General features: G+C 24.9%; 1 protein-coding gene across 1 annotated transcript; it reads left to right on the top strand.

The window, feature by feature from the left end:
- Nucleotides 1-8,835: 8,835 nt before the first annotated feature.
- LOC8284778 (subtilisin-like protease SBT1.6) lies at nt 8,836-11,525 on the top strand. The gene has a single exon (XM_015728164.3). The coding sequence runs from the start codon at nt 8,899-8,901 to the stop codon at nt 11,221-11,223; it is 2,325 nt and encodes a 774-aa protein (XP_015583650.2). The 5' UTR covers nt 8,836-8,898; the 3' UTR covers nt 11,224-11,525.
- The last annotated feature ends 8,385 nt before the right edge of the window (nt 11,526-19,910 follow it).

Genomic DNA, 19,910 nt, shown 5'->3' with positions numbered 1-19,910 from the left:
TTGTTATAAAAATATATAAAATTATTCATTCAAAAATACCAAATATAAAAATATAAAATAAAAACAATGAAGATTTCACAATAATACAAGTTAAAATAATATTTTTTCAGTATCTTATAAATATAATTTTAATATTTTTTTCAGATAAAATTCTGAAAAGAAAATTTATAATAATACAAGTTAAAATAATAAAATTTTAATATCTTCAGGTATAATATTTAGTGTCTTTTTTCATGAAAAAAATAAATTTACAATGATAAAAAATTAAAAATAATATTATTTCAATATTTTTAGATATACTTTTAGTATTTTCCTTTGAATGAAATTTCTGAAAATAAGATTCATAATAATACAAGTTAAGAATAAATAAACTTTGGGTATTTTTAAGTATACTTTCAATATTTTTTTCTTTGACAAAATTTTAAAAAATTAAAAAAATATATAAAATAAAAACTGACTTTATAATAATACAAACTAAAAGAATATCATTTTAGTATATTTTAGGTGTATTGGTGGTATCTTTTTTTTCACAGAATTCTGAAAGAATATAAACAAAAGGTTTTGAAAAAAAAAAATCCATAAGAAAAATAAATTAACCATAAAAATAAAATCTTTTAAAAAAAAGTAATGCCCCGTGAAATTTCTTCTAGATCCAAAATAGGAAAAAAAAATAATTGAGATGCATAATCATATTGTTTTTGCAAAAATAAATATTAATATAAATCTTTAGTTTTTAAACTAATTTAAATAATTATATAAATAATATTGTAATGTAATAGTTATTAACTAATATGTTATTCTCTAATTAAATAATGACTTAATTCTAAATGATATTATATAATTAATATGTTAATTAAAGAATATTTCCAATTTCAGGAAAATAATGTATTTATTAATATTAGCTCATATAATGTAATTAATATATTAATTTATAAATTTACAAAATCTTCTTATTTCATATGATATATTGTCAAATTATGTCTTCTATTAAATTTCTATTATATGTATTACATTAAAATTAGTTGAATTTTGAATATATAAATACTTTTCTAAATAAAAATTGAATTTAGCTTTTTATGAATTAAAAATATTTATAATTAAAATAATAATTATTATTATATATTACACAAGTAAACAACTAATAATATATAAAATCTTAGCTACAAAAGTACTCAGCCAAAATTTTAGCATATTTAAACTACTTATTTTATTAATAAGTGAGAATTTTGCTGATACATCATAAAATTAGTTTCATTCATATACAAAATAAGTTCTAAAATAATAACATATCAATTAAATTCTTAATATTAACGTATAAAATACTAGAGAAATATTTTAGTGTTACCACTTATATTATTTACTGAATTATTATTATTATTTAAACTTATTATTAGTTAAATTCTATACATGGATCCTTTTGAAGAAATAAGAAAAATATCGTTATAATTTTTCAATTTAAGAAATTTTAAATTAAAATAATAATAACAGTTACAACATAAGATATAAATAAATATTAAAATATTTATATATTTGTAATAGTTTAATACTTAAAAAAAGAATTTCACTTCTATTACTACGTTGGATGAGCATTGGGTAATACTTTGTCATTGATGAGCAAAGTTATATCAAGGATTACATTACAGTTTTAATTCTAAAATGCATCGATAGTTCAACGTCTAATGTACCAACAGTTTTAATACTAATGGACTTACTCAATTGAAGATTTTGTTAAAGAAATGCAACTACTTTTACTTATGTTTAAGTAATCACTACACTGTAATTTAAATTATTTTTTTTAATAAAAAAAGACATTAACGTCATATTTGCAGAGATCTTGATTGTTACTAATGATGAGATTAATAATTAAATTGTAGGTGTATTTTTGTTGAAATGTATGTATAAAGGTAATTAAACTGTAGGTACATTGAACTGCGGGTCCAATTTATCAGCTGTTCAATACCAACAAACTGCCTCATTTCATATTTTTGTTAAACCACTCTAAGTAACATGTATTTAAGTGATTTCTATATTAATATTATATTTGCTGAGACCTTTTCTTAAGTTTTACGAAAACCTAAAAGGTTACAGGTGTATGACATCAAACAGAGAAAAATTTAATAATTATAAATAAATTCTTTTAGAATGACTATGAAAAAGGAGAATCTATCTTTTATACATTAAGATTTTATGTGATGATATTAGTAAAATTCCAAAATAATTTCTAGCCATAATATTGAGCTTGGACCTTATGATCTTCCATGACTAATGAATTCTGTCATTTTAAAAAGAAAACTCCAAGTCTGGAGTGGTACCCTACCGTGAATGATGTCAAAATAAAAAAATTATGTTTGGTACCAAACTCTTAGATAACATTATTTCAATTATAGAACTTTTATTCCTAATTAGTACCACTAACATTTCACATCTCTATTACTTCAATTACCAAAGTTAACTTTATTTTTAACATATGAGACCTTTTAAACTAAAAATATTGCAACTATAATATTTATAAAAAAAAAAAACATTATTACAAGTATGAACCCCGCCATTGCTATAATTAATGCCCCCACAAATGTCAACAATATTAGGATTTCATCATTTTCTTCTGTCATAAAATCTATGACAATGATGTAACTGTCCTGCTGTTTTTACTTAATTCTTAAAATTTATTCACTTTGTTCTTAGACAAGTCTTATATTTTCGATTCATATGGACGTAAAGACAATCACCGTTATGTTTGGAGCCAGCGGCCCTTTCTGACCGCTGAAGTGGTATTCTAATAATTATAAAAGTGTATTTGATTCAACTGACTACTGCCGCGGATAGTTTAAGACTAATAATTGTTATATCACGGTTGATATTTGATAATTAATTGATGATAAATTATATTATTTGATAAAATTTTATTAGTATTAATATGTTAAATAACCATTACAAATAGAATTTATTATTAAATATATTTTATTTTATTATATTTAATTTATAATATTAGAAGTATTATTAGTTATTTTTGTATTTATTATTATAAATATTTATAAAAATTATTTCAAAAATAAAAATTTAATCTAAATATAAATATCATAATTATTTAACTATTAGAAATAACTTTAAGATAATAATTATTTATTATAAAAATTAAATTATATGAGATCAATTTAAAAGTAAGTTATTATTAATAAATTTTAATAAGGATAATAGTATCCGTATGAATAAAAAATTAAATCAACTATCAATCGATAAAAAAAAAAAACTCTAAAATAGAACTAATACAATCAGTAGCTAATTGGGACTAAATAAGCTATCAGCTATTTTTTTTTTTACATCTTTACTAAACACTTTAATATAGTTATTCAGTGAAAAACAGTTATTAATTACATCAAATTTCTGAATTAAACATCCTTTAAAAAAATATATATTTTTTTTTTCTAGTTTTTATACATTACCTCATAAATTTCAAAATTATTCCTTATAATTTCTAAGTTTTCTTAAATTTGTCTTTGGTCTCTATTGATTTCTCTTTACTTTTATCCTAATAAATTTTCTTATTTTGTATATCTCAAAATATTTTCATCTCATTAAGTGAAATTCACATTTTAACTTATAAAAAATGAAAAAAATAAGTAATACTTGATAAACTCGTAATTTTTCTAAAGTGGCCATTTAAAATTTAAAAATGATAAAAAGAATATTACTGTTAATATATATAATTTAAATCCTTATAAATTATTTATGATTTTTTTTTTTGCGAGATCTCTAACAGACATTATTGTTAATATATAATTATTAAAATAATTTTTTTATTTAAATTACTATATTAATACATTAACTAATACACTATTATAACAATAATAATAATAATAGTGGCATAATATCTAAATAGATAACTAATTAATTACAAAATTAAGAAAATGCATCATTAATTCATTCTTCAATACTGGAGCATGTCTCTCAAAAGGTTCGTTAGTTGACTCATGGGCTGGACCTAAAAGAATCAGAAAGTCGGGGTTAATATTATGGACCCGTTGGAAACGCCTCACCAACCGATGACTTCTGCGGATGCTAAGTCCAGACAGCAGCGCATATATTCACCGCGGCAATGCTGATCCGCGATTACTGAGGATTTCAACTACATGTTTCCGAATTAGACCCCCACCAAATCCCAATTCTCAAAAATATTAAACCTAGTTTGTACAACCTAAACTACTGTATTCCTTGTTCCAAAATACAAGGACATCAAGATTGATATTTAATGGAAGTGAGATAAAAGATAATGAGGTTTGCATTTGTGGAAGATTGATAACAGATAATGGGTATTGCATACACCATTAATAACTAGCAATGAAGAAGATGAAGAAGACCCAATGATTCTTTCTAATTGAGAGAGGGCTTACTAAATGGGGGACAAAGACGGTGCTATTATTACAACGGAAAGTGGTGGTGGTGGTGCGGTTAAAGGGACGATGCCGAGATGTAGGTTATTGACGGGTCTGATGAAGGTAACAAGGTGGTGACAGTGAATTTTAGGTCCAAGGTGTGCTGATGGAGGCCGGTGGTGAGGTTTTCTTTTTCTTTTTTCTTTTAAGGAATAAGGTGAGATAGTTGTATTGCCTATTTTTATTAGGTCCAAAATTCTTGATTTAATTAATTAATACATTGACACTCTTAAATTAATTAATTAATTATATTATAATTAAAAGTATATTTATATGCCTGCACGCTATCCGCTGTAAATTTCAGCAGACTTCTTTAGAAGTAAAAATTAATATCGAATCATGAGGATTTAATTATACATCTTCATCAATTTAGGGACTTCTTTTTTACCTCATGCCTACAAAACAAAAGATATTAATTAATGCAGGAAAAAATTAATATTAGATGGCGTGGGAATGGGACCTACCTCGTAGATGGATAAAATGATCACATGTCCGCTTTACAAGCACGGGAAATATCTGGAAGGGTGACGATGATGGCCCAGTCAAATGATGAGCGTCCATGTTTCACCGATGCGATATCAGCTGTTGGATTGGATTGAGGCGAATGTCGGGTTAATTTTAAGAATAAGGTCCAATTTGGCCCCTACAATTATTGCTGAAGTTCAATCCCGCTCATTTTGAGCAAAACTTGCATTTCTTACCAAGTTAATCTTTTGTTATTCAACTAACATTCTCGATAAAGAATAAAAATTAATTTTAAAAATATTTTAAAAATATTTTTATCAAATCTTTCTAATGGATTACGGCCTTATGATACCATATAAATCTATAAAAATTAATATTACATTAATTTTAATAATTTATTAATATAATTAAATATTAAATTAATCAATTATATTTAAAAAATTTAAAAATTTTGCTAGAATAATATTTCAGTGTTCTACTATTTTACAGTTTACTTTTTAATTATAAACAATTAATCGGTAATATTTTAATTAATTTATTAATTATAGATGTCTTTCACTAATTTAAATTGTCAATAAATTCATGTACAACTTTCAATTATCTATATAATTAAAAAAAATTTATAAGTGAATTTTATAGTTTTAAGTATTACTAATTAAGTTTCAAATTTAAATAAATTTTTTTAATCTGTTCAAATATAGATAAAAGCTTTTAATCTATTCTAGGTAAATAGATTATAAATACCGAGTATATTATCTATTTATTAATGAATACAAATATAGATAAAAGCTTTTAATCTATTTTATGTAAATAGACTATAAATACTGAATATGTTATCTATTTATTAATAGAATACAAATTAATAGAAAATTAGAATAGTGTTTGAGAAAAGTAATTATATTTAAAAAGATTAAAATTCTTATAATATTTTTTCTTATATATGCTGTTATGAATCACCCAACTAAAGTAACAGAAATTAAATCTAAGCCAATTCAAAATTGAAAAATTCAATTATTTCAATTTATTTGAAAAAAGGAAAAGAGAAGAGAAAATTAATAATTACTCTTAAATATTATTTAATCTCATCCATAAATCTCAATAACTAATAATTAAAAATTAAAAATTAATTCGATGAGTAAGCAAAAAATAAATAATTAATTGCCCAAGAATTCCTTTGATATTAAAGCAGATAAAAAGTTAATTGCCCGAGAATTCCTTTGATATTAAAGCAGATAAAAAGTTATTCTTCCAGCCTAAAGATTCATCAGTTATATGGTAAAACTATGAGCTCAATTTTAGCTGCCATTTCGAATTTGTTATTAAAATAAGATATTTTAATATATATATTAAAATATAAGACATACCAACCACAAAGTTGCATAAAGTAAATTTTAAATTTTAATTTATTTTTAGTGCTAAGTGAAGAGATATCTTTTTCAAAGAGAAAAAGAATTTGGTTTTGATATGGAAGATGAATGGAAGAATACAAAAATAACCATATAATTTAGGAGTTAGGTTAATAAAACTCTTCAAGTTATTAATAATGAGTCTCTTTTAAACCGGAGAACTAAAGTCTCCTTGTTTCTTTCTTATCTTTTTTTTTTTCTTCAAATTTTTAAGATTTTCAATTAATCAAAAAATATAATTAAAAGGCCGACCTTTCAATTAACTAAATAAATAATTAACTAAATATTTAGGAATCATTCTAATATATTATAAGTATACGGTATTATATAAATCTACAGATATTGATATTATTTTAATTTTAATAATTTATTAATATAATTAAATATTAGATTAGTCAATTATATATAGTACTTAATTATTGAATATATTATTTTTATTTATTAAAATAATTTATCTAATTTTAGAATTTAATTAGTGGTACTTGACAATTATAAAATTCAACTATAAAATTTTAATTTATATAAATAAATAAAAATTATATATAAATTTATTAACAATTTATATTAGCAGAAAAACATATAACATAAATAAATTATTTAAAATAATATTAATTTATAATTATAATTAAAAAATAAACTTATAATAATAAAATGCTATAACAAAATTTAATATTTAATTTCACTTTTAAATTATAAAATGAAAAATAAAAATTGAATGGTCATATTCTTTTATGAGCATGGTTCAGTTAGACCAACTATACTCATCCATACTCTTTTATATAAAGTATTTATTTACTTAAATAGTTAAGAGTTTTGATTTCTCCTTAAAAAAGATATATATTTAGATTATTAAATTAAAGAGTGATTTTTGAGAAAAAAATATTAAATTAAACTGAAGAAACATTTGGTGTTGCATCAGGAAGAACAAGTTCCTCGATCCAAACTAAAACTCGATCATTTTCATGAAGAAAGTGAGCAGAGAATTCGTATTTAAACAATAGTTAAGAAGTGAATATTTAATTAGGTTAAGTGGTTTGAACATGTCATAAATGTTTTAGGCGATTTTTGAACGCCAACACCGAGTAGGTGTGTCTTTCAAACAACATGGTAACAAAGCAAATCATGATTAATATATGAGGGTCCCTCTCTTCTGTTCTGCTCCACATAATTCAACCCTTAACACCACAATAAGACACGTATCCTACTTATATACATGCTATTATGCAACAGACAAGGAGCATTACACCTCCATTAATCTGTTACCCAACCCAAATACTCTCGATTAACTTCTAAAATATAATAATGGAAATTATGTTACTATTTGCAATCAGAAACTAATCGGATTACTGTAAAACAAGGCATTCTGCATTGGACCCTAAAATGTTGTTTTGTAAGCTACCAAGTCGAAACCTGACTACCCTTTTAAGTATAGTTTGGAGTTAGAAATTTTAAAATTTATCGATTTAATTAAAATTTATTAATTTTTAAAATTTTATTATTTGAGTTAAACATCAAAAATTTATTTTTATCTAAAATTAGAGATAAATTGAGATAATACAAATTTATTAAAATAAAAAATTATTATAATAAATCATTGTTTTCTAAAATATTTTCTACTTTTTAAATGGAAGATTAAAATATTAGAAAATGAAATAAATTAGAGAATGAAGGATTTCTTAGAATCCATTAATGTAAACTATTACTATTTTATAAAATATTTTAATAACTCGGCTAGACTTGAACTTATAAATAATTTAATTAATAATAGAGCATAATACATCAATATTAACTCTACTCCATTCACGAGCAGTAAAACCCTAAAATAATTGCATGAAGCCAGTCATGAATTATTAAAAGAAAAGGAAAAGAAAATAATAAAGGCGATTGTGGTTTCCCGCAAGTGAAATGCGAGTGGGTCTATGGTATACCTCAAAATGAAGTAACTTTAGATAAAGAATAAAAGAAATAAAAGGGGCTGTCTAGACACACACACACACACACTTTATAGACAGTTATAATTATTCTGGGACTTTCAAGTATTTTTGGCGAAACTAGGAGGTGAAAATGAAGCTGATATGATCACAGTTATTCCCCACTAATCCAACGGTAATCATTCACCACCATGTGCAGCAACAACAGACAGACACAGGCCACACTTAAAAGCAAAAGAGAAGGACCCCTGCCAATTCCATTTTATTTCTCTTTTTAAATTCTATGTTAAAAACTTAAATCTTTTTTGCTTTTTTTGGTTCGTTCAATTTTATTTCCATTCTACGTTATCACCGTCGTCTTTTTTCAAGGCAACTGATGTTGACTAACAATCGTCCAAGTCCTACACATAATAAAACCAGAAGCAAGACAGAAAACGACATCGTTTGTTTTTGAATTGTATCCCAGTACAGCATAATAGAGCTGACTCAGCACAATCCCCTTTTCCATATCTCTGTTTAATTAATTACAATTCAAAAACCACTAAATAATCTAGCTTAACGTTAATAAGAACATCTCTAGTATATCTGTCGGCCATTACACTCAGTTCACTCCACTTCACTCTCCTTCTTACACTCTCTCTCTCTCTCTCTCTCTCTCTCTCTATGGCTTCATTTCTCTCAAATTCCCTTCCTTTCCTCTTTCTCCTCATTTCCTTGCTTTCCCAAAGAGCACTGTCCGATGATGCTCAGACGGTGAAAACCTTCATCTTCCTAGTTAACTCTGAATCAAAACCGTCCATCTTTCCCACGCACTACCACTGGTACACTTCAGAGTTCGCCGATCCACTCCAAATCCTACACGTCTACGACGCCGTTTTCCACGGCTTCTCCGCTTCAATTACTCCAGACCACGCTTCCACCCTCAGCCAACACCCTTCCATTCTCACCGTCCTCGAAGACCATCGCCGTCAACTTCACACCACTCGCTCCCCACAGTTCCTCGGCCTCCGGAATCAACGCGGGTTATGGTCCGAATCTGACTATGGATCCGACGTCATTATTGGTGTCTTTGACACTGGAGTCTGGCCCGAAAGGCGCAGCTTCTCTGATGTCAATCTCGGGCCAGTTCCGACCCGATGGAAAGGTGTTTGTGAAAGTGGAGTTAAATTCACGGCGAAAAACTGTAACAAGAAGTTAATTGGTGCTCGTTTCTTTATCAAAGGTCACGAAGCAGCTGCTAGATCAGCGGGTCCAATTAGTGGCATTAATGAAACGGTTGAGTTTAAGTCGCCGAGAGATGCGGACGGTCATGGGACCCACACGGCGTCTACTGCGGCTGGACGACACTCATTTCGTGCTAGTATGGCTGGCTATGCGGCTGGTATTGCAAAAGGTGTGGCTCCCAAAGCTAGACTCGCGGTTTATAAAGTGTGTTGGAAGAATTCGGGTTGTTTTGATTCCGATATCTTAGCTGCTTTTGATGCTGCTGTTGCTGATGGTGTCGATGTTATTTCTATTTCTATTGGCGGCGGTGACGGAATCTCGTCGCCGTATTATCTTGATCCTATAGCTATTGGTGCTTATGCTGCTGCTTCTAGAGGTGTTTTTGTATCGTCTTCTGCTGGTAACGATGGGCCTAATTTAATGTCAGTGACTAACCTAGCGCCTTGGGTTGTTACTGTTGGGGCTGGAACCATTGATAGGAATTTTCCTGCTGATGTTATTCTTGGTAACGGCCGCAGATTATCTGGTGTTTCTCTGTACTCTGGGCTTCCATTGAATGGCAAAATGTATCCCTTGGTTTATCCTGGTAAATCAGGGATGCTTTCCGCTTCCCTGTGTATGGAAAACTCACTTGATCCTGCGATAGTTAGAGGTAAAATTGTTATTTGTGATCGAGGTAGCAGTCCAAGAGCTGCCAAAGGTTTGGTTGTTAAGAAAGCTGGTGGTGTTGGTATGATTCTTGCTAATGCCATTTCTAATGGTGAAGGACTTGTTGGTGATGCCCATCTAATTCCTGCTTGTGCTGTTGGTTCTGATGAAGCTGATGCTGTCAAGGCTTATGTTTCCAACACTCGATATCCTACTGCAACTATTGATTTTAAAGGTACTGTTCTTGGAATCAAACCGGCTCCTGTCGTTGCTTCGTTTTCGGGTAGAGGACCCAATGGATTGAACCCGGAAATTCTTAAACCGGATTTAATTGCTCCTGGTGTGAATATACTTGCTGCTTGGACTGATGCAGTTGGTCCAACTGGACTCGATTCAGATTCAAGAAAAACTGAATTCAACATTTTGTCCGGCACTTCAATGGCTTGTCCTCATGTAAGTGGCGCGGCAGCGTTGCTTAAATCAGCACACCCGAATTGGAGTGCTGCAGCAATTAGATCAGCGATGATGACAACTGCTAATACTCTTGATAATCTTAACCGGTCTATGACTGATGAGGCTACCGGAAAAGCATGCAGTCCTTACGATTTTGGTGCAGGCCATCTTAATCTTGATCGCGCAATGGATCCAGGACTTGTGTACGATATAACCAACAACGATTATGTGAACTTCTTGTGTGGAATAGGCTACAGCCCGAAAGCGATTCAGGTGATAACTCGAACACCGGTCAATTGTCCAATGAAGAGGCCATTGCCTGGGAACCTAAACTACCCATCAATTGCAGCACTGTTTCCAACATCAGCAAAGGGAGTAACGAGCAAGGCATTTATAAGAACAGCCACGAATGTGGGTCCGGTGGTTAATGCAGTTTATAGGGCAATAATTGAAGCTCCAAAAGGGGTGACAGTGACAGTAAAACCATCAAAGTTGGTGTTCAACCAGGCAGTAAAGAAGAGAAGCTTTGTTGTAACATTAACAGCAGACACCCGGAATCTGATGGTGGATGATTCGGGTGCTTTATTCGGGTCAGTTACATGGTCCGAGGGAATGCATGTTGTCAGGAGTCCCATTGTAGTGACTCAAATAGATCCGTTGTAAGTTTGGATTTTCGATCAAGTTTGTGGTTTCGATGGATGAAGGGTGGCGGTAGGTGGTTAAATTATAAGTAGAGATATAGTATAATAGTTGTGGTAGTATGTAAAAGTGTAGAACTTGCTGCACTTTTTTTCCCCCCAGGGTAGGACTGGGACCACGAAGAACTGGTTTTGAGCGTGGTTTTAGTGTGAGCTCTTTTTCTTCTTTGTTTTTTAAAACTTTTGTTTGTTTTAATCATATGCAATGTTGTATGTATAAACTTCACTGAGTTTATATACGCAATAGAATTTTCAGATAATTATATATATTTTCATCTGATAGTTGCATTTCATACTTCTGAAAATTTAATCTTTTTTTAAATGTTTTGTACTTTCATATCAAATGTCATATTAATAGTCATCAATTGTAATTAGGAGGATGAACATTTAATATTTGATTTTATGACATATAGTTTATCCTTTTAGTTAATTATTTGGTGGATAAAAAAATAGTAATTTATAAATAAAAAATAAAAACTATTAAAATAATATAAAAGGATAAAAACTATAAAATTAATAAATTTAAATTAAATTAGACACATAAATTTAAAATTAATAAATAACTACATAAAATAAAAATAACATATTATAAAAATGCAATCTAAAAATTTAGTTTTCAATTAAGTGATTAGCATAAAAAATACTCTAAATAATTTCATAATAACTGTATTTTTTAATAAAAGAATATTATTTTATTTTATTTTTTAGTGGTATGTGTAGGAAAAGACTTCTTTTTTATATAGATTAACTTATAATTTCTTTTACATTCAATAACTTCTAAAATTTCAGATTTAAATATATTAATTCACAAGAAAATACTAAAATTATATGAAATTTATTAAGATTTTATTTTATTCATATATGAGTCTATATATTTTGTGTATTAAATAGTAGTCGTAGGATTCATTTCAAATAAAATTAATGTTAAATTTTAAATGATGTATAATAAAAAAATCATACAAATGGAAGATATAAGAAATTAGAATAAAAAATAAAATTATTTTAACTTCATGGAATATATTAGAATTTATATTAAAATTTTATTTATTTCATTAAAATTTAATTTAGTTATAATGAATTTGATAAATTACTGGATTAAAATTCTAAGTGAAATCTCACTTAATTTAAATATATAAACTATAAACTTAAGAACTCAAATAAAATAATGTATATATATATATATATATATATATATATATATATATATATATATATATAATCCATATTCTTTTTATAAATATTCTATCTAATAATTAATAACTATAAATTTCTTTAGACTTTTTAATAAAATAATTAATTATTTAAAAATATTAATCAATAAAAATAATAATTTTATTAAATATTAAATATAAAATGATTGACTGCAGTTAATACATTAGTGTGTTAGGATAATACGTTTTTTAGAGGAAATGTTTTAATAAAATAAAAGATAAAAAATCTAAACTTATGGTATCAAATGTTCAACTAACATGTTAAAAAGAAACTCATAAAATATGTTGCCAGTATCGCATTAGAGCATCTCCCATAGATGCTTATTATTTTATATTTCTATAAATATTAGTAATTTTATTTTTAAAATTTTACTAATAAAAAATATAAAAATAAAAATATATGCATAAAATTTATAATTAAAGAGTAAAGTATATAAGAAGAGTCTAATTAATTATTTAGAAAATTTGATGTATATAAAGTGTAAAGAAATGAGTGGATGAGTCGGCCAATGGACATATTGATGATGCAAAAGCAAAAGTGTGATAAATTTCAGTAGAGTGCGGCGATGATAGTGGCTTTGGGTAAAGCTAGTCAACCAATTACTTGGCAATTAATAATATGGCTCCAACTCTGAGTTCTACAGAGGATATTACTGGAAACTAATCTTTTCACGAAAAAGAAAAAGGAAAAACAAAAGCTTTTATTAGATCTGGCGTTAAGTAAAGCTGGAATGGTGTTGGATCACTCTGCCATCGCCTCGGCATTTCTCCATCATTACATAAATTAGGAGAATACTGCGATTGAATTGGGTTGTTGGAATTCACCATGTCTAATCGCATTGTTGCCTTCTTTGCATCAAATTTTTAGGGCGCTCGGTGTTACTGATGGAAAGCAAAAAAAAAAAAAAAAAAAAAAAAAAAGCTAATTTGGGTAAAAAAGCAGTTTTAGAAAGTATTTGACCGAAATATATATACATATATTATTAACTTTTCAGATTTAAAGTATTTGATACATATAATTTAATTGAATATGTAATTTTATAATTTTTTTTTATTAATTTATTGATTAATAAGTTATATTTCTAATTAAATACTGACTCTAATCTTAAAAAAATAGAGTATGTTTATTATTTTTTAATATTATATTAACTAATAAATTATTTTTCAATTAGATAATAATACTAATTTTATTCTAAAAAATAACACATTAATTATATTTTAATATATATTAATTAATAAATTAATTTTTTAATTAGTTAATAATTCTAATTCTAGAAACTAACTAAATTGATTTTCTAATTATACAATAAATTGTTAATCCTAAAAATCGTAATAATTTTCTTTGGCCTTAAAAAGCATTTATTCTCTGTTAATTCTTTAGACTAACTGATTTTGATTAATTGATAATGGCTTTCTTATTTAATAGAGTTATTCCTTTATTGATTTTGAATAACTTAAGGAAAACTTCTAAATTAGCTAGTTTTATTTTTTAATTTATAAATTGTCTATGAATTTGTTTTGCTTGGATTTAGTCAATGTGAGTCATAATTGATATATATTATAAAATTTTATTTTTGAACTGACAATTTTTAATTTAAAATTTTCGGTTTATCTCTCAAAAAATGAGAGTCAAATTCCGCCGTTGAAATAGAATTTAGTCACTTAACATGTAAGGAATATATATATAATTTAGAGCGTACCAGACATGATTTTTATGAGTGATAAAATACTCTAAGAATTTTAACACAATTACATAATTTTTCAAAAAAAATAGAAAAGAAAGATTAAGGGAGATTAAATATGGAGATGTTTAAATTAGGAGTAGATAGAAGAAAAGAAAAGGGGGCAAGTAAAAGACAAAGGAAGTAGATACTAAAACTTATTACTAATTTCCTCATTGTGCTATACATAGGAGGGGAAAAGAAAGTGATTGATGTAGATGGTAATGATTTAGCCTATTCTTTTAACCTAATACCTGTCCCCTACCTTACGTCCCATGTTTAATGGAAATTGCATGTCAAAGAGGACCCATAAACTTTGTTTCATTAGATGGATGGATCAAAGCATAATATACACAAATAAGATTTGTGCCCATAATTAAGCCGTGTAGGAGTCATAATAGCCTGGCAATTAGTTAGAGGGAAAGTGCTGCTCAATTATATAGGGGCTATTTGGATAAACTTCATTCATATCATCTTATACACATTGTTAAACCATTTATGTTTTCATTCCTAAACAAAAGCATCATTGAGAAATATATGCTTCCAACCGACAACACTTTTGAAAGATAAAAAGAGTCCGTCCTAGATATTTTATACTCAAAATATATATTTATGTTCTTAACACTTAAATTTTCAATTTGATATAATGAATGTTTAGATTTTATTTTTTTAATATTTAAATACCTTTTTATTTTTAATTTAGTCTGTCGTACACTTTATATTTATTTTTTGTTAATATTTAAATATTTTTATGCAATATATATATATACGTATTAAATAAAGACACATGAAAAAGTGTTAAGATATCATAAAAGATTAAATTTAGGTGTTTATTAAATTTAATAAAATATTAGAATATTAAACTGATTAAATAATTAAAATTCAAAGAAATAAATATGTATTAAATTTTTTTTATAAAGATATGTGTCATGTAGTGTGCCCGACAAGCTTTCCTATGTGTTGAAATTTATTTATTACTTTTTTGTTTTACCGATATAGCAAACACCACTAAGAAATGTTTAGCACATGATTAGGACACTTTAGAACACGACACAATAATTTTAAAGTTTTAAAAATTAAATTAATATTGTATTTGGTTGAAATTCATAAAAATTATAATTTTTTTTTGTAAATATAAAGTTTATGTATTTTGGATGAAGTAAAAATTATTTAGAATTCTACATATTTGAATTTATGTGGAGTTAATTGTAGCTAAATTAAATTCTACTAAAATAAGTAGACTTTTCAAATTAATTTTATGTTAGTTTATTAATGTATTTCATAACATCAAAATATCTCCTTCAACTTTATTATTTTAATTTTACTTTCTCTCGTATATTTATTTTTAAATAAAATAAAATCTTTAATAGATTTTAACCAAACATAGAATAAATAGAAATTTAATTTTATGGTTTTATTTACAATTCTACAATTAGTTTAAAGCTTAAATTAAATTTTTAATACAAATCGTCCATAATTTACAAACATAATTATTTTTTACAAAATAAAAAATTATAAGGCACAAATATAAATTTTTTTTGTTTAATTATATAAAATATACCAGTTTTATTATTATTATTATTATTATTATTATTATTATTTAAATTTAGAAGATATATATTTTATATTTTTAATATAAAAAATAAATATTTTTATTTAGGATATTCTTTTGAATTCTATATTAAATCTATATCATATTATATGTGTATTTTATTCGGTGTTCATATTGATGTTTTCTTAGCTTGAAAGCTAGTTTTGTCCTTTTGTTCTAACTTATACTATTTCTTACAATATTTTCTATATGTTTTTTTTATTAAATTATAAATATTTATTTATATATTTATTTATTATAAAATATGTGTATTTCAATAATATCTTTTATTTTATTTTTTAATTAATTTTTTATTAATAAAAAAAATAAGTAAAAGCATCACTAATAATACTCTCGATATGCTTCTTTATTCAATTATAAATAATTAATTTTTTATTTTAACTTGTTTGAAAATATTTGTCTATTCCAACAATACTCTTGATCTTATTTTTTTATTAACCTTTTATTAATAAAATAAAAAAGAGAAAGAAATAAGGAGAGAAAATATGACTATTAAGTTAATAAAAATAAGAAAGTGAAATAATATAATATATTTAAGAGCCATTTAAAAGTCACTTTCTTTCTCCTTAAATTTAAAGAGAGAGAATGTGACTCTTTAAATCATTTCAGAAAAAGATGATAAATTAGAGAGTCTCTTAAAGCATCCTCAACAAGCTCTTAAAAGCATTTTCAATGCATTTTTTATATATATCAAACTCTTTATTTTAAAGAATTATATCATAAAATGATACTTTAATACACTATTTACTTTTTTACATATAAAATAGAGAGTCAATTTGTTTCTCTACTTATGGAGAACAAAACTTTACTTTCTACTCTATATTTAATAAACGTACTACAAATTTTTATGTATTTAACATAATTGATATTTGTAATTTTTATTTTTTTATTGGTAAAAATTAAAAAGATAAGAAAATAAAAATTAAAAGTATTAATATTTATGAAAATAGAGAAAAATATAAAATAAAATATTGAGAGACTATTGGACTTAAATAAAATATTTTAGTCTTTATATGTGACTATTTCTTAAGATGCCTTTTATTATATAAATTATGCTTTATAAAATAAAGAATATAATTGGGAATGCTCTAAGTTACGCTCATTTTCTATTACACGGAGCATATGCAAAAATTAAACTTTCAATATACTTTTTAATTTATTTTTCTTTCTTAAAATAATTTAAAAGGCACATTCTATCTTTTTAAATTTAAGGAGGGAAAAAATACTTTTAAGTATATTATATTAATTCTCTCTCATACTTTTTATTTGTTTTTTCTCTTTAAAAGTCATATCCTCTCTCTTTATTTATTTCTCTCTTTTTATTTTAATAATAAAAAGTTAACTAGAAAATAAAATATAGTGTGATTAAGGCCACACATAAAATTATTAAAGCCAGAATCTTACACTTTCAGTTTAGTACCGGAACTTTAAAAGTGTTATATTTGAATCTTACAATCTTTAATTTGTTATTTATTTTTTTTATAAATTTTCAATTGTTTTTATTAAAAAGAACTCATTAAGAAAAATAGATTTAATTATTAAAAACATGTCTTGAACAACTATCTTGTATTTTTTTTATTTAATTTGTTAAGCACTTAAATTTATAAAAAAATAATAATACATTTGGATAAAGTACCTAGTAAACTGAATTTAAATGAATGTAAATATATTTAGTATTTTATCTAAACTTAATATTTTTGATAAATATATGGTCAATTTTTTTAATTAAATGAAGTAAAAAATAATATATATGTATTCCTTTTTAATTAGTAAACTAAGTAAATCATGGTATAAGATATTTTATTCAGATTTTTTTCTACATAATTTTAAACAGTAAGTACAGTCTTTTTTTTTTCTTAATCAATTTAAAATGATTATATATAATACATCATAAAAATAATAAAAAATAAAAAATTGAGTTTTATTTAAATTATTATAAAAGTTTAAGTATTCTATTGGTAATTTGAAATTCTGACCTTAACATTCCAATGAATAGCCTCAACATTAGTAAAATATAGAGTATTGTTGTAATACACACACATTTCAAAATAAAGTAAAATAAAGAGTTAATTATTTTTACTTTAATAGGAAAGTATTTAAAAGATGCTCTTAAAAGCTTAATTTTTACATATACTTTCTATAACAGAAAATGAGCATAACTTAAAAGTTTGTTGGAGATGCTCTAAACAGAGAGAATGTGCTTTTAGAAAACATAAAAAAGATAAACGGAAAAATAATATAATATACTTAAGAATCACTAATTAAGAGCTACTTTCTTTCTCTCTAAATTTAAGTGGCTCTTAAGTCAATTTAGAAAAAAATAATGAATTAGAGTTTTTTCTGGAAATTTAGGTCCTCTTTATTTGTAGAGAATTTTTTCTATTTTTATTTTTTAATTTTTAAAGAAAATAAAAAAAAATTATTATCATACAAATTTTATAAAATTTGTAGAACATGTTTACTTTATAAAAAAATATTTTATTTTCTACAGAAGTAATACATTAAGTATAAAAGATAGACTTGGAATAAAGGAAATGAAAACTTCTTGTTTCCATTTGAAAATAAGTGACTTTTTATATAAAGAAAATCACATAGAACATGTTAAACTTGTTTTATTTTTTTTTTAAAGTTCAATTATGATTTTAAAAACATAAAAAATTGATTTTCATTTTCATTTTACAAAAATAACATAAGTAAACATAAAGTCCTATTTTCTATTTTCATTTAAATTTTTTTCTAGAAATCTGATATAATTTTTTATTCATATATTCTCCTTTCATCTTTAAATATAATTAAAGTATAAGTAAGTAAGAAAGTATTTGAAAATAATTTATTTCTAAAATTGAAATACAAAATTTATAATTCTCAAATCATGAAATTTATAATTTATAAAGTAATTCATAATCATTTACTTATTTCGATAAAAAATTTAATATTTTTTATATATTAAAAGAGTTGAATTTCATATTTTTATATAAATTTATATTTATATTTAAATTTAAATAATTTATTTTAATAATACTATAAACGTTGATATTAATTTTAATTTATATAAATATTTTATTTATGTAAAATAATTTTCGTTCAAAGGACAGGTGTTAGGCTAGTATATATATAAAAAAAATATTTTGATATATAGTTTCTCTTTTTTAAGTGGCATCACTCAATTGTTTAAAGTTATTTCTTTGTATTTTGGTACTTTTATTATTTTTTTCTTTTTTATGCTTTTTATTTGTATTTAGCCTTTAATGTAAAGTAAAATATCAATCTTTCAAAGTAAAAGAGCTGTTTCAGTTTTTTTAAATCAGATATTAGGCTTAAATCAGTACATGCATTAGTTTTTAATGCAAAATAAAACAACCATCTTAAAAGAGTTCTTTCGGTATTTTTTTTTTAAATCAAAAATTATTTATTTATATTTTGGTATTTGTGTTCCTTTTTCTTATATGTTTTTTATTTGTATCTAGCGTTTAATAGAAAGTAAAACATCTATTTTTCAAAGTAAAAGATCCATTTCATTTTTTTTAAATCAAATATTAAGCTTAAATGAAAACACGCATTAGCTTTTAATGCAAAGTAAAACAACTATTTTAAAAGAGTCTTTTAGTTCTTTTTTTTTTTAAATAAGAAATCATACTTGATCAACAGAAATATTATCATACAGTTATTTGACAAAAAAATTTAATACCAAACAAATAAATCATAAGAGTAGAAGCTTCTTTGATGAAACTTGCTGAGAGGATTCTCTTTAATTCTTGAGCTCATCCATTGTCTCTTTCTTTTTTGTTCTCTTTATATTACTGCTTGAAGAAAAAGAAGCGATAAGAAGAAAATAGACTTTATATTTCTTTGTTATTTGACGCGACGTTTGATAACTCAAAGAGAGGCTTCGTGAAGACGAGTTTGTATTTAAAGTTTCACTTTCTTTTTTATTTTTTTTTAGAGTTCTAATATATATATTGTTTTTATGTGTTCTTCTCTTTCTTTTCCTCTATCTTTGAGTTTTATTTGTTTATTAACCTTGTATTTGCATCTCAAATTAAATTTCTTAACAAGTGAAAGAACACATCCATTTATATATGAAAACAATGTCTTAACACATATTTTC

Source organism: Ricinus communis, chromosome 8 (assembly GCF_019578655.1).
Source record: "Ricinus communis isolate WT05 ecotype wild-type chromosome 8, ASM1957865v1, whole genome shotgun sequence".
NCBI classification, from domain to species: Eukaryota; Viridiplantae; Streptophyta; class Magnoliopsida; order Malpighiales; family Euphorbiaceae; genus Ricinus; species Ricinus communis.
Note: the sequence above shows the minus strand (reverse complement) of the source record. Positions and strands in the feature narration are given on the sequence as shown.

What these genes read in the sequence shown, in the direction of transcription:
- LOC8284778 (XM_015728164.3), top strand. Translation starts at nt 8,899, where the DNA reads ATGGCTTCATTTCTCTCAAATTCCCTTCCTTTCCTCTTTCTCCTCATT.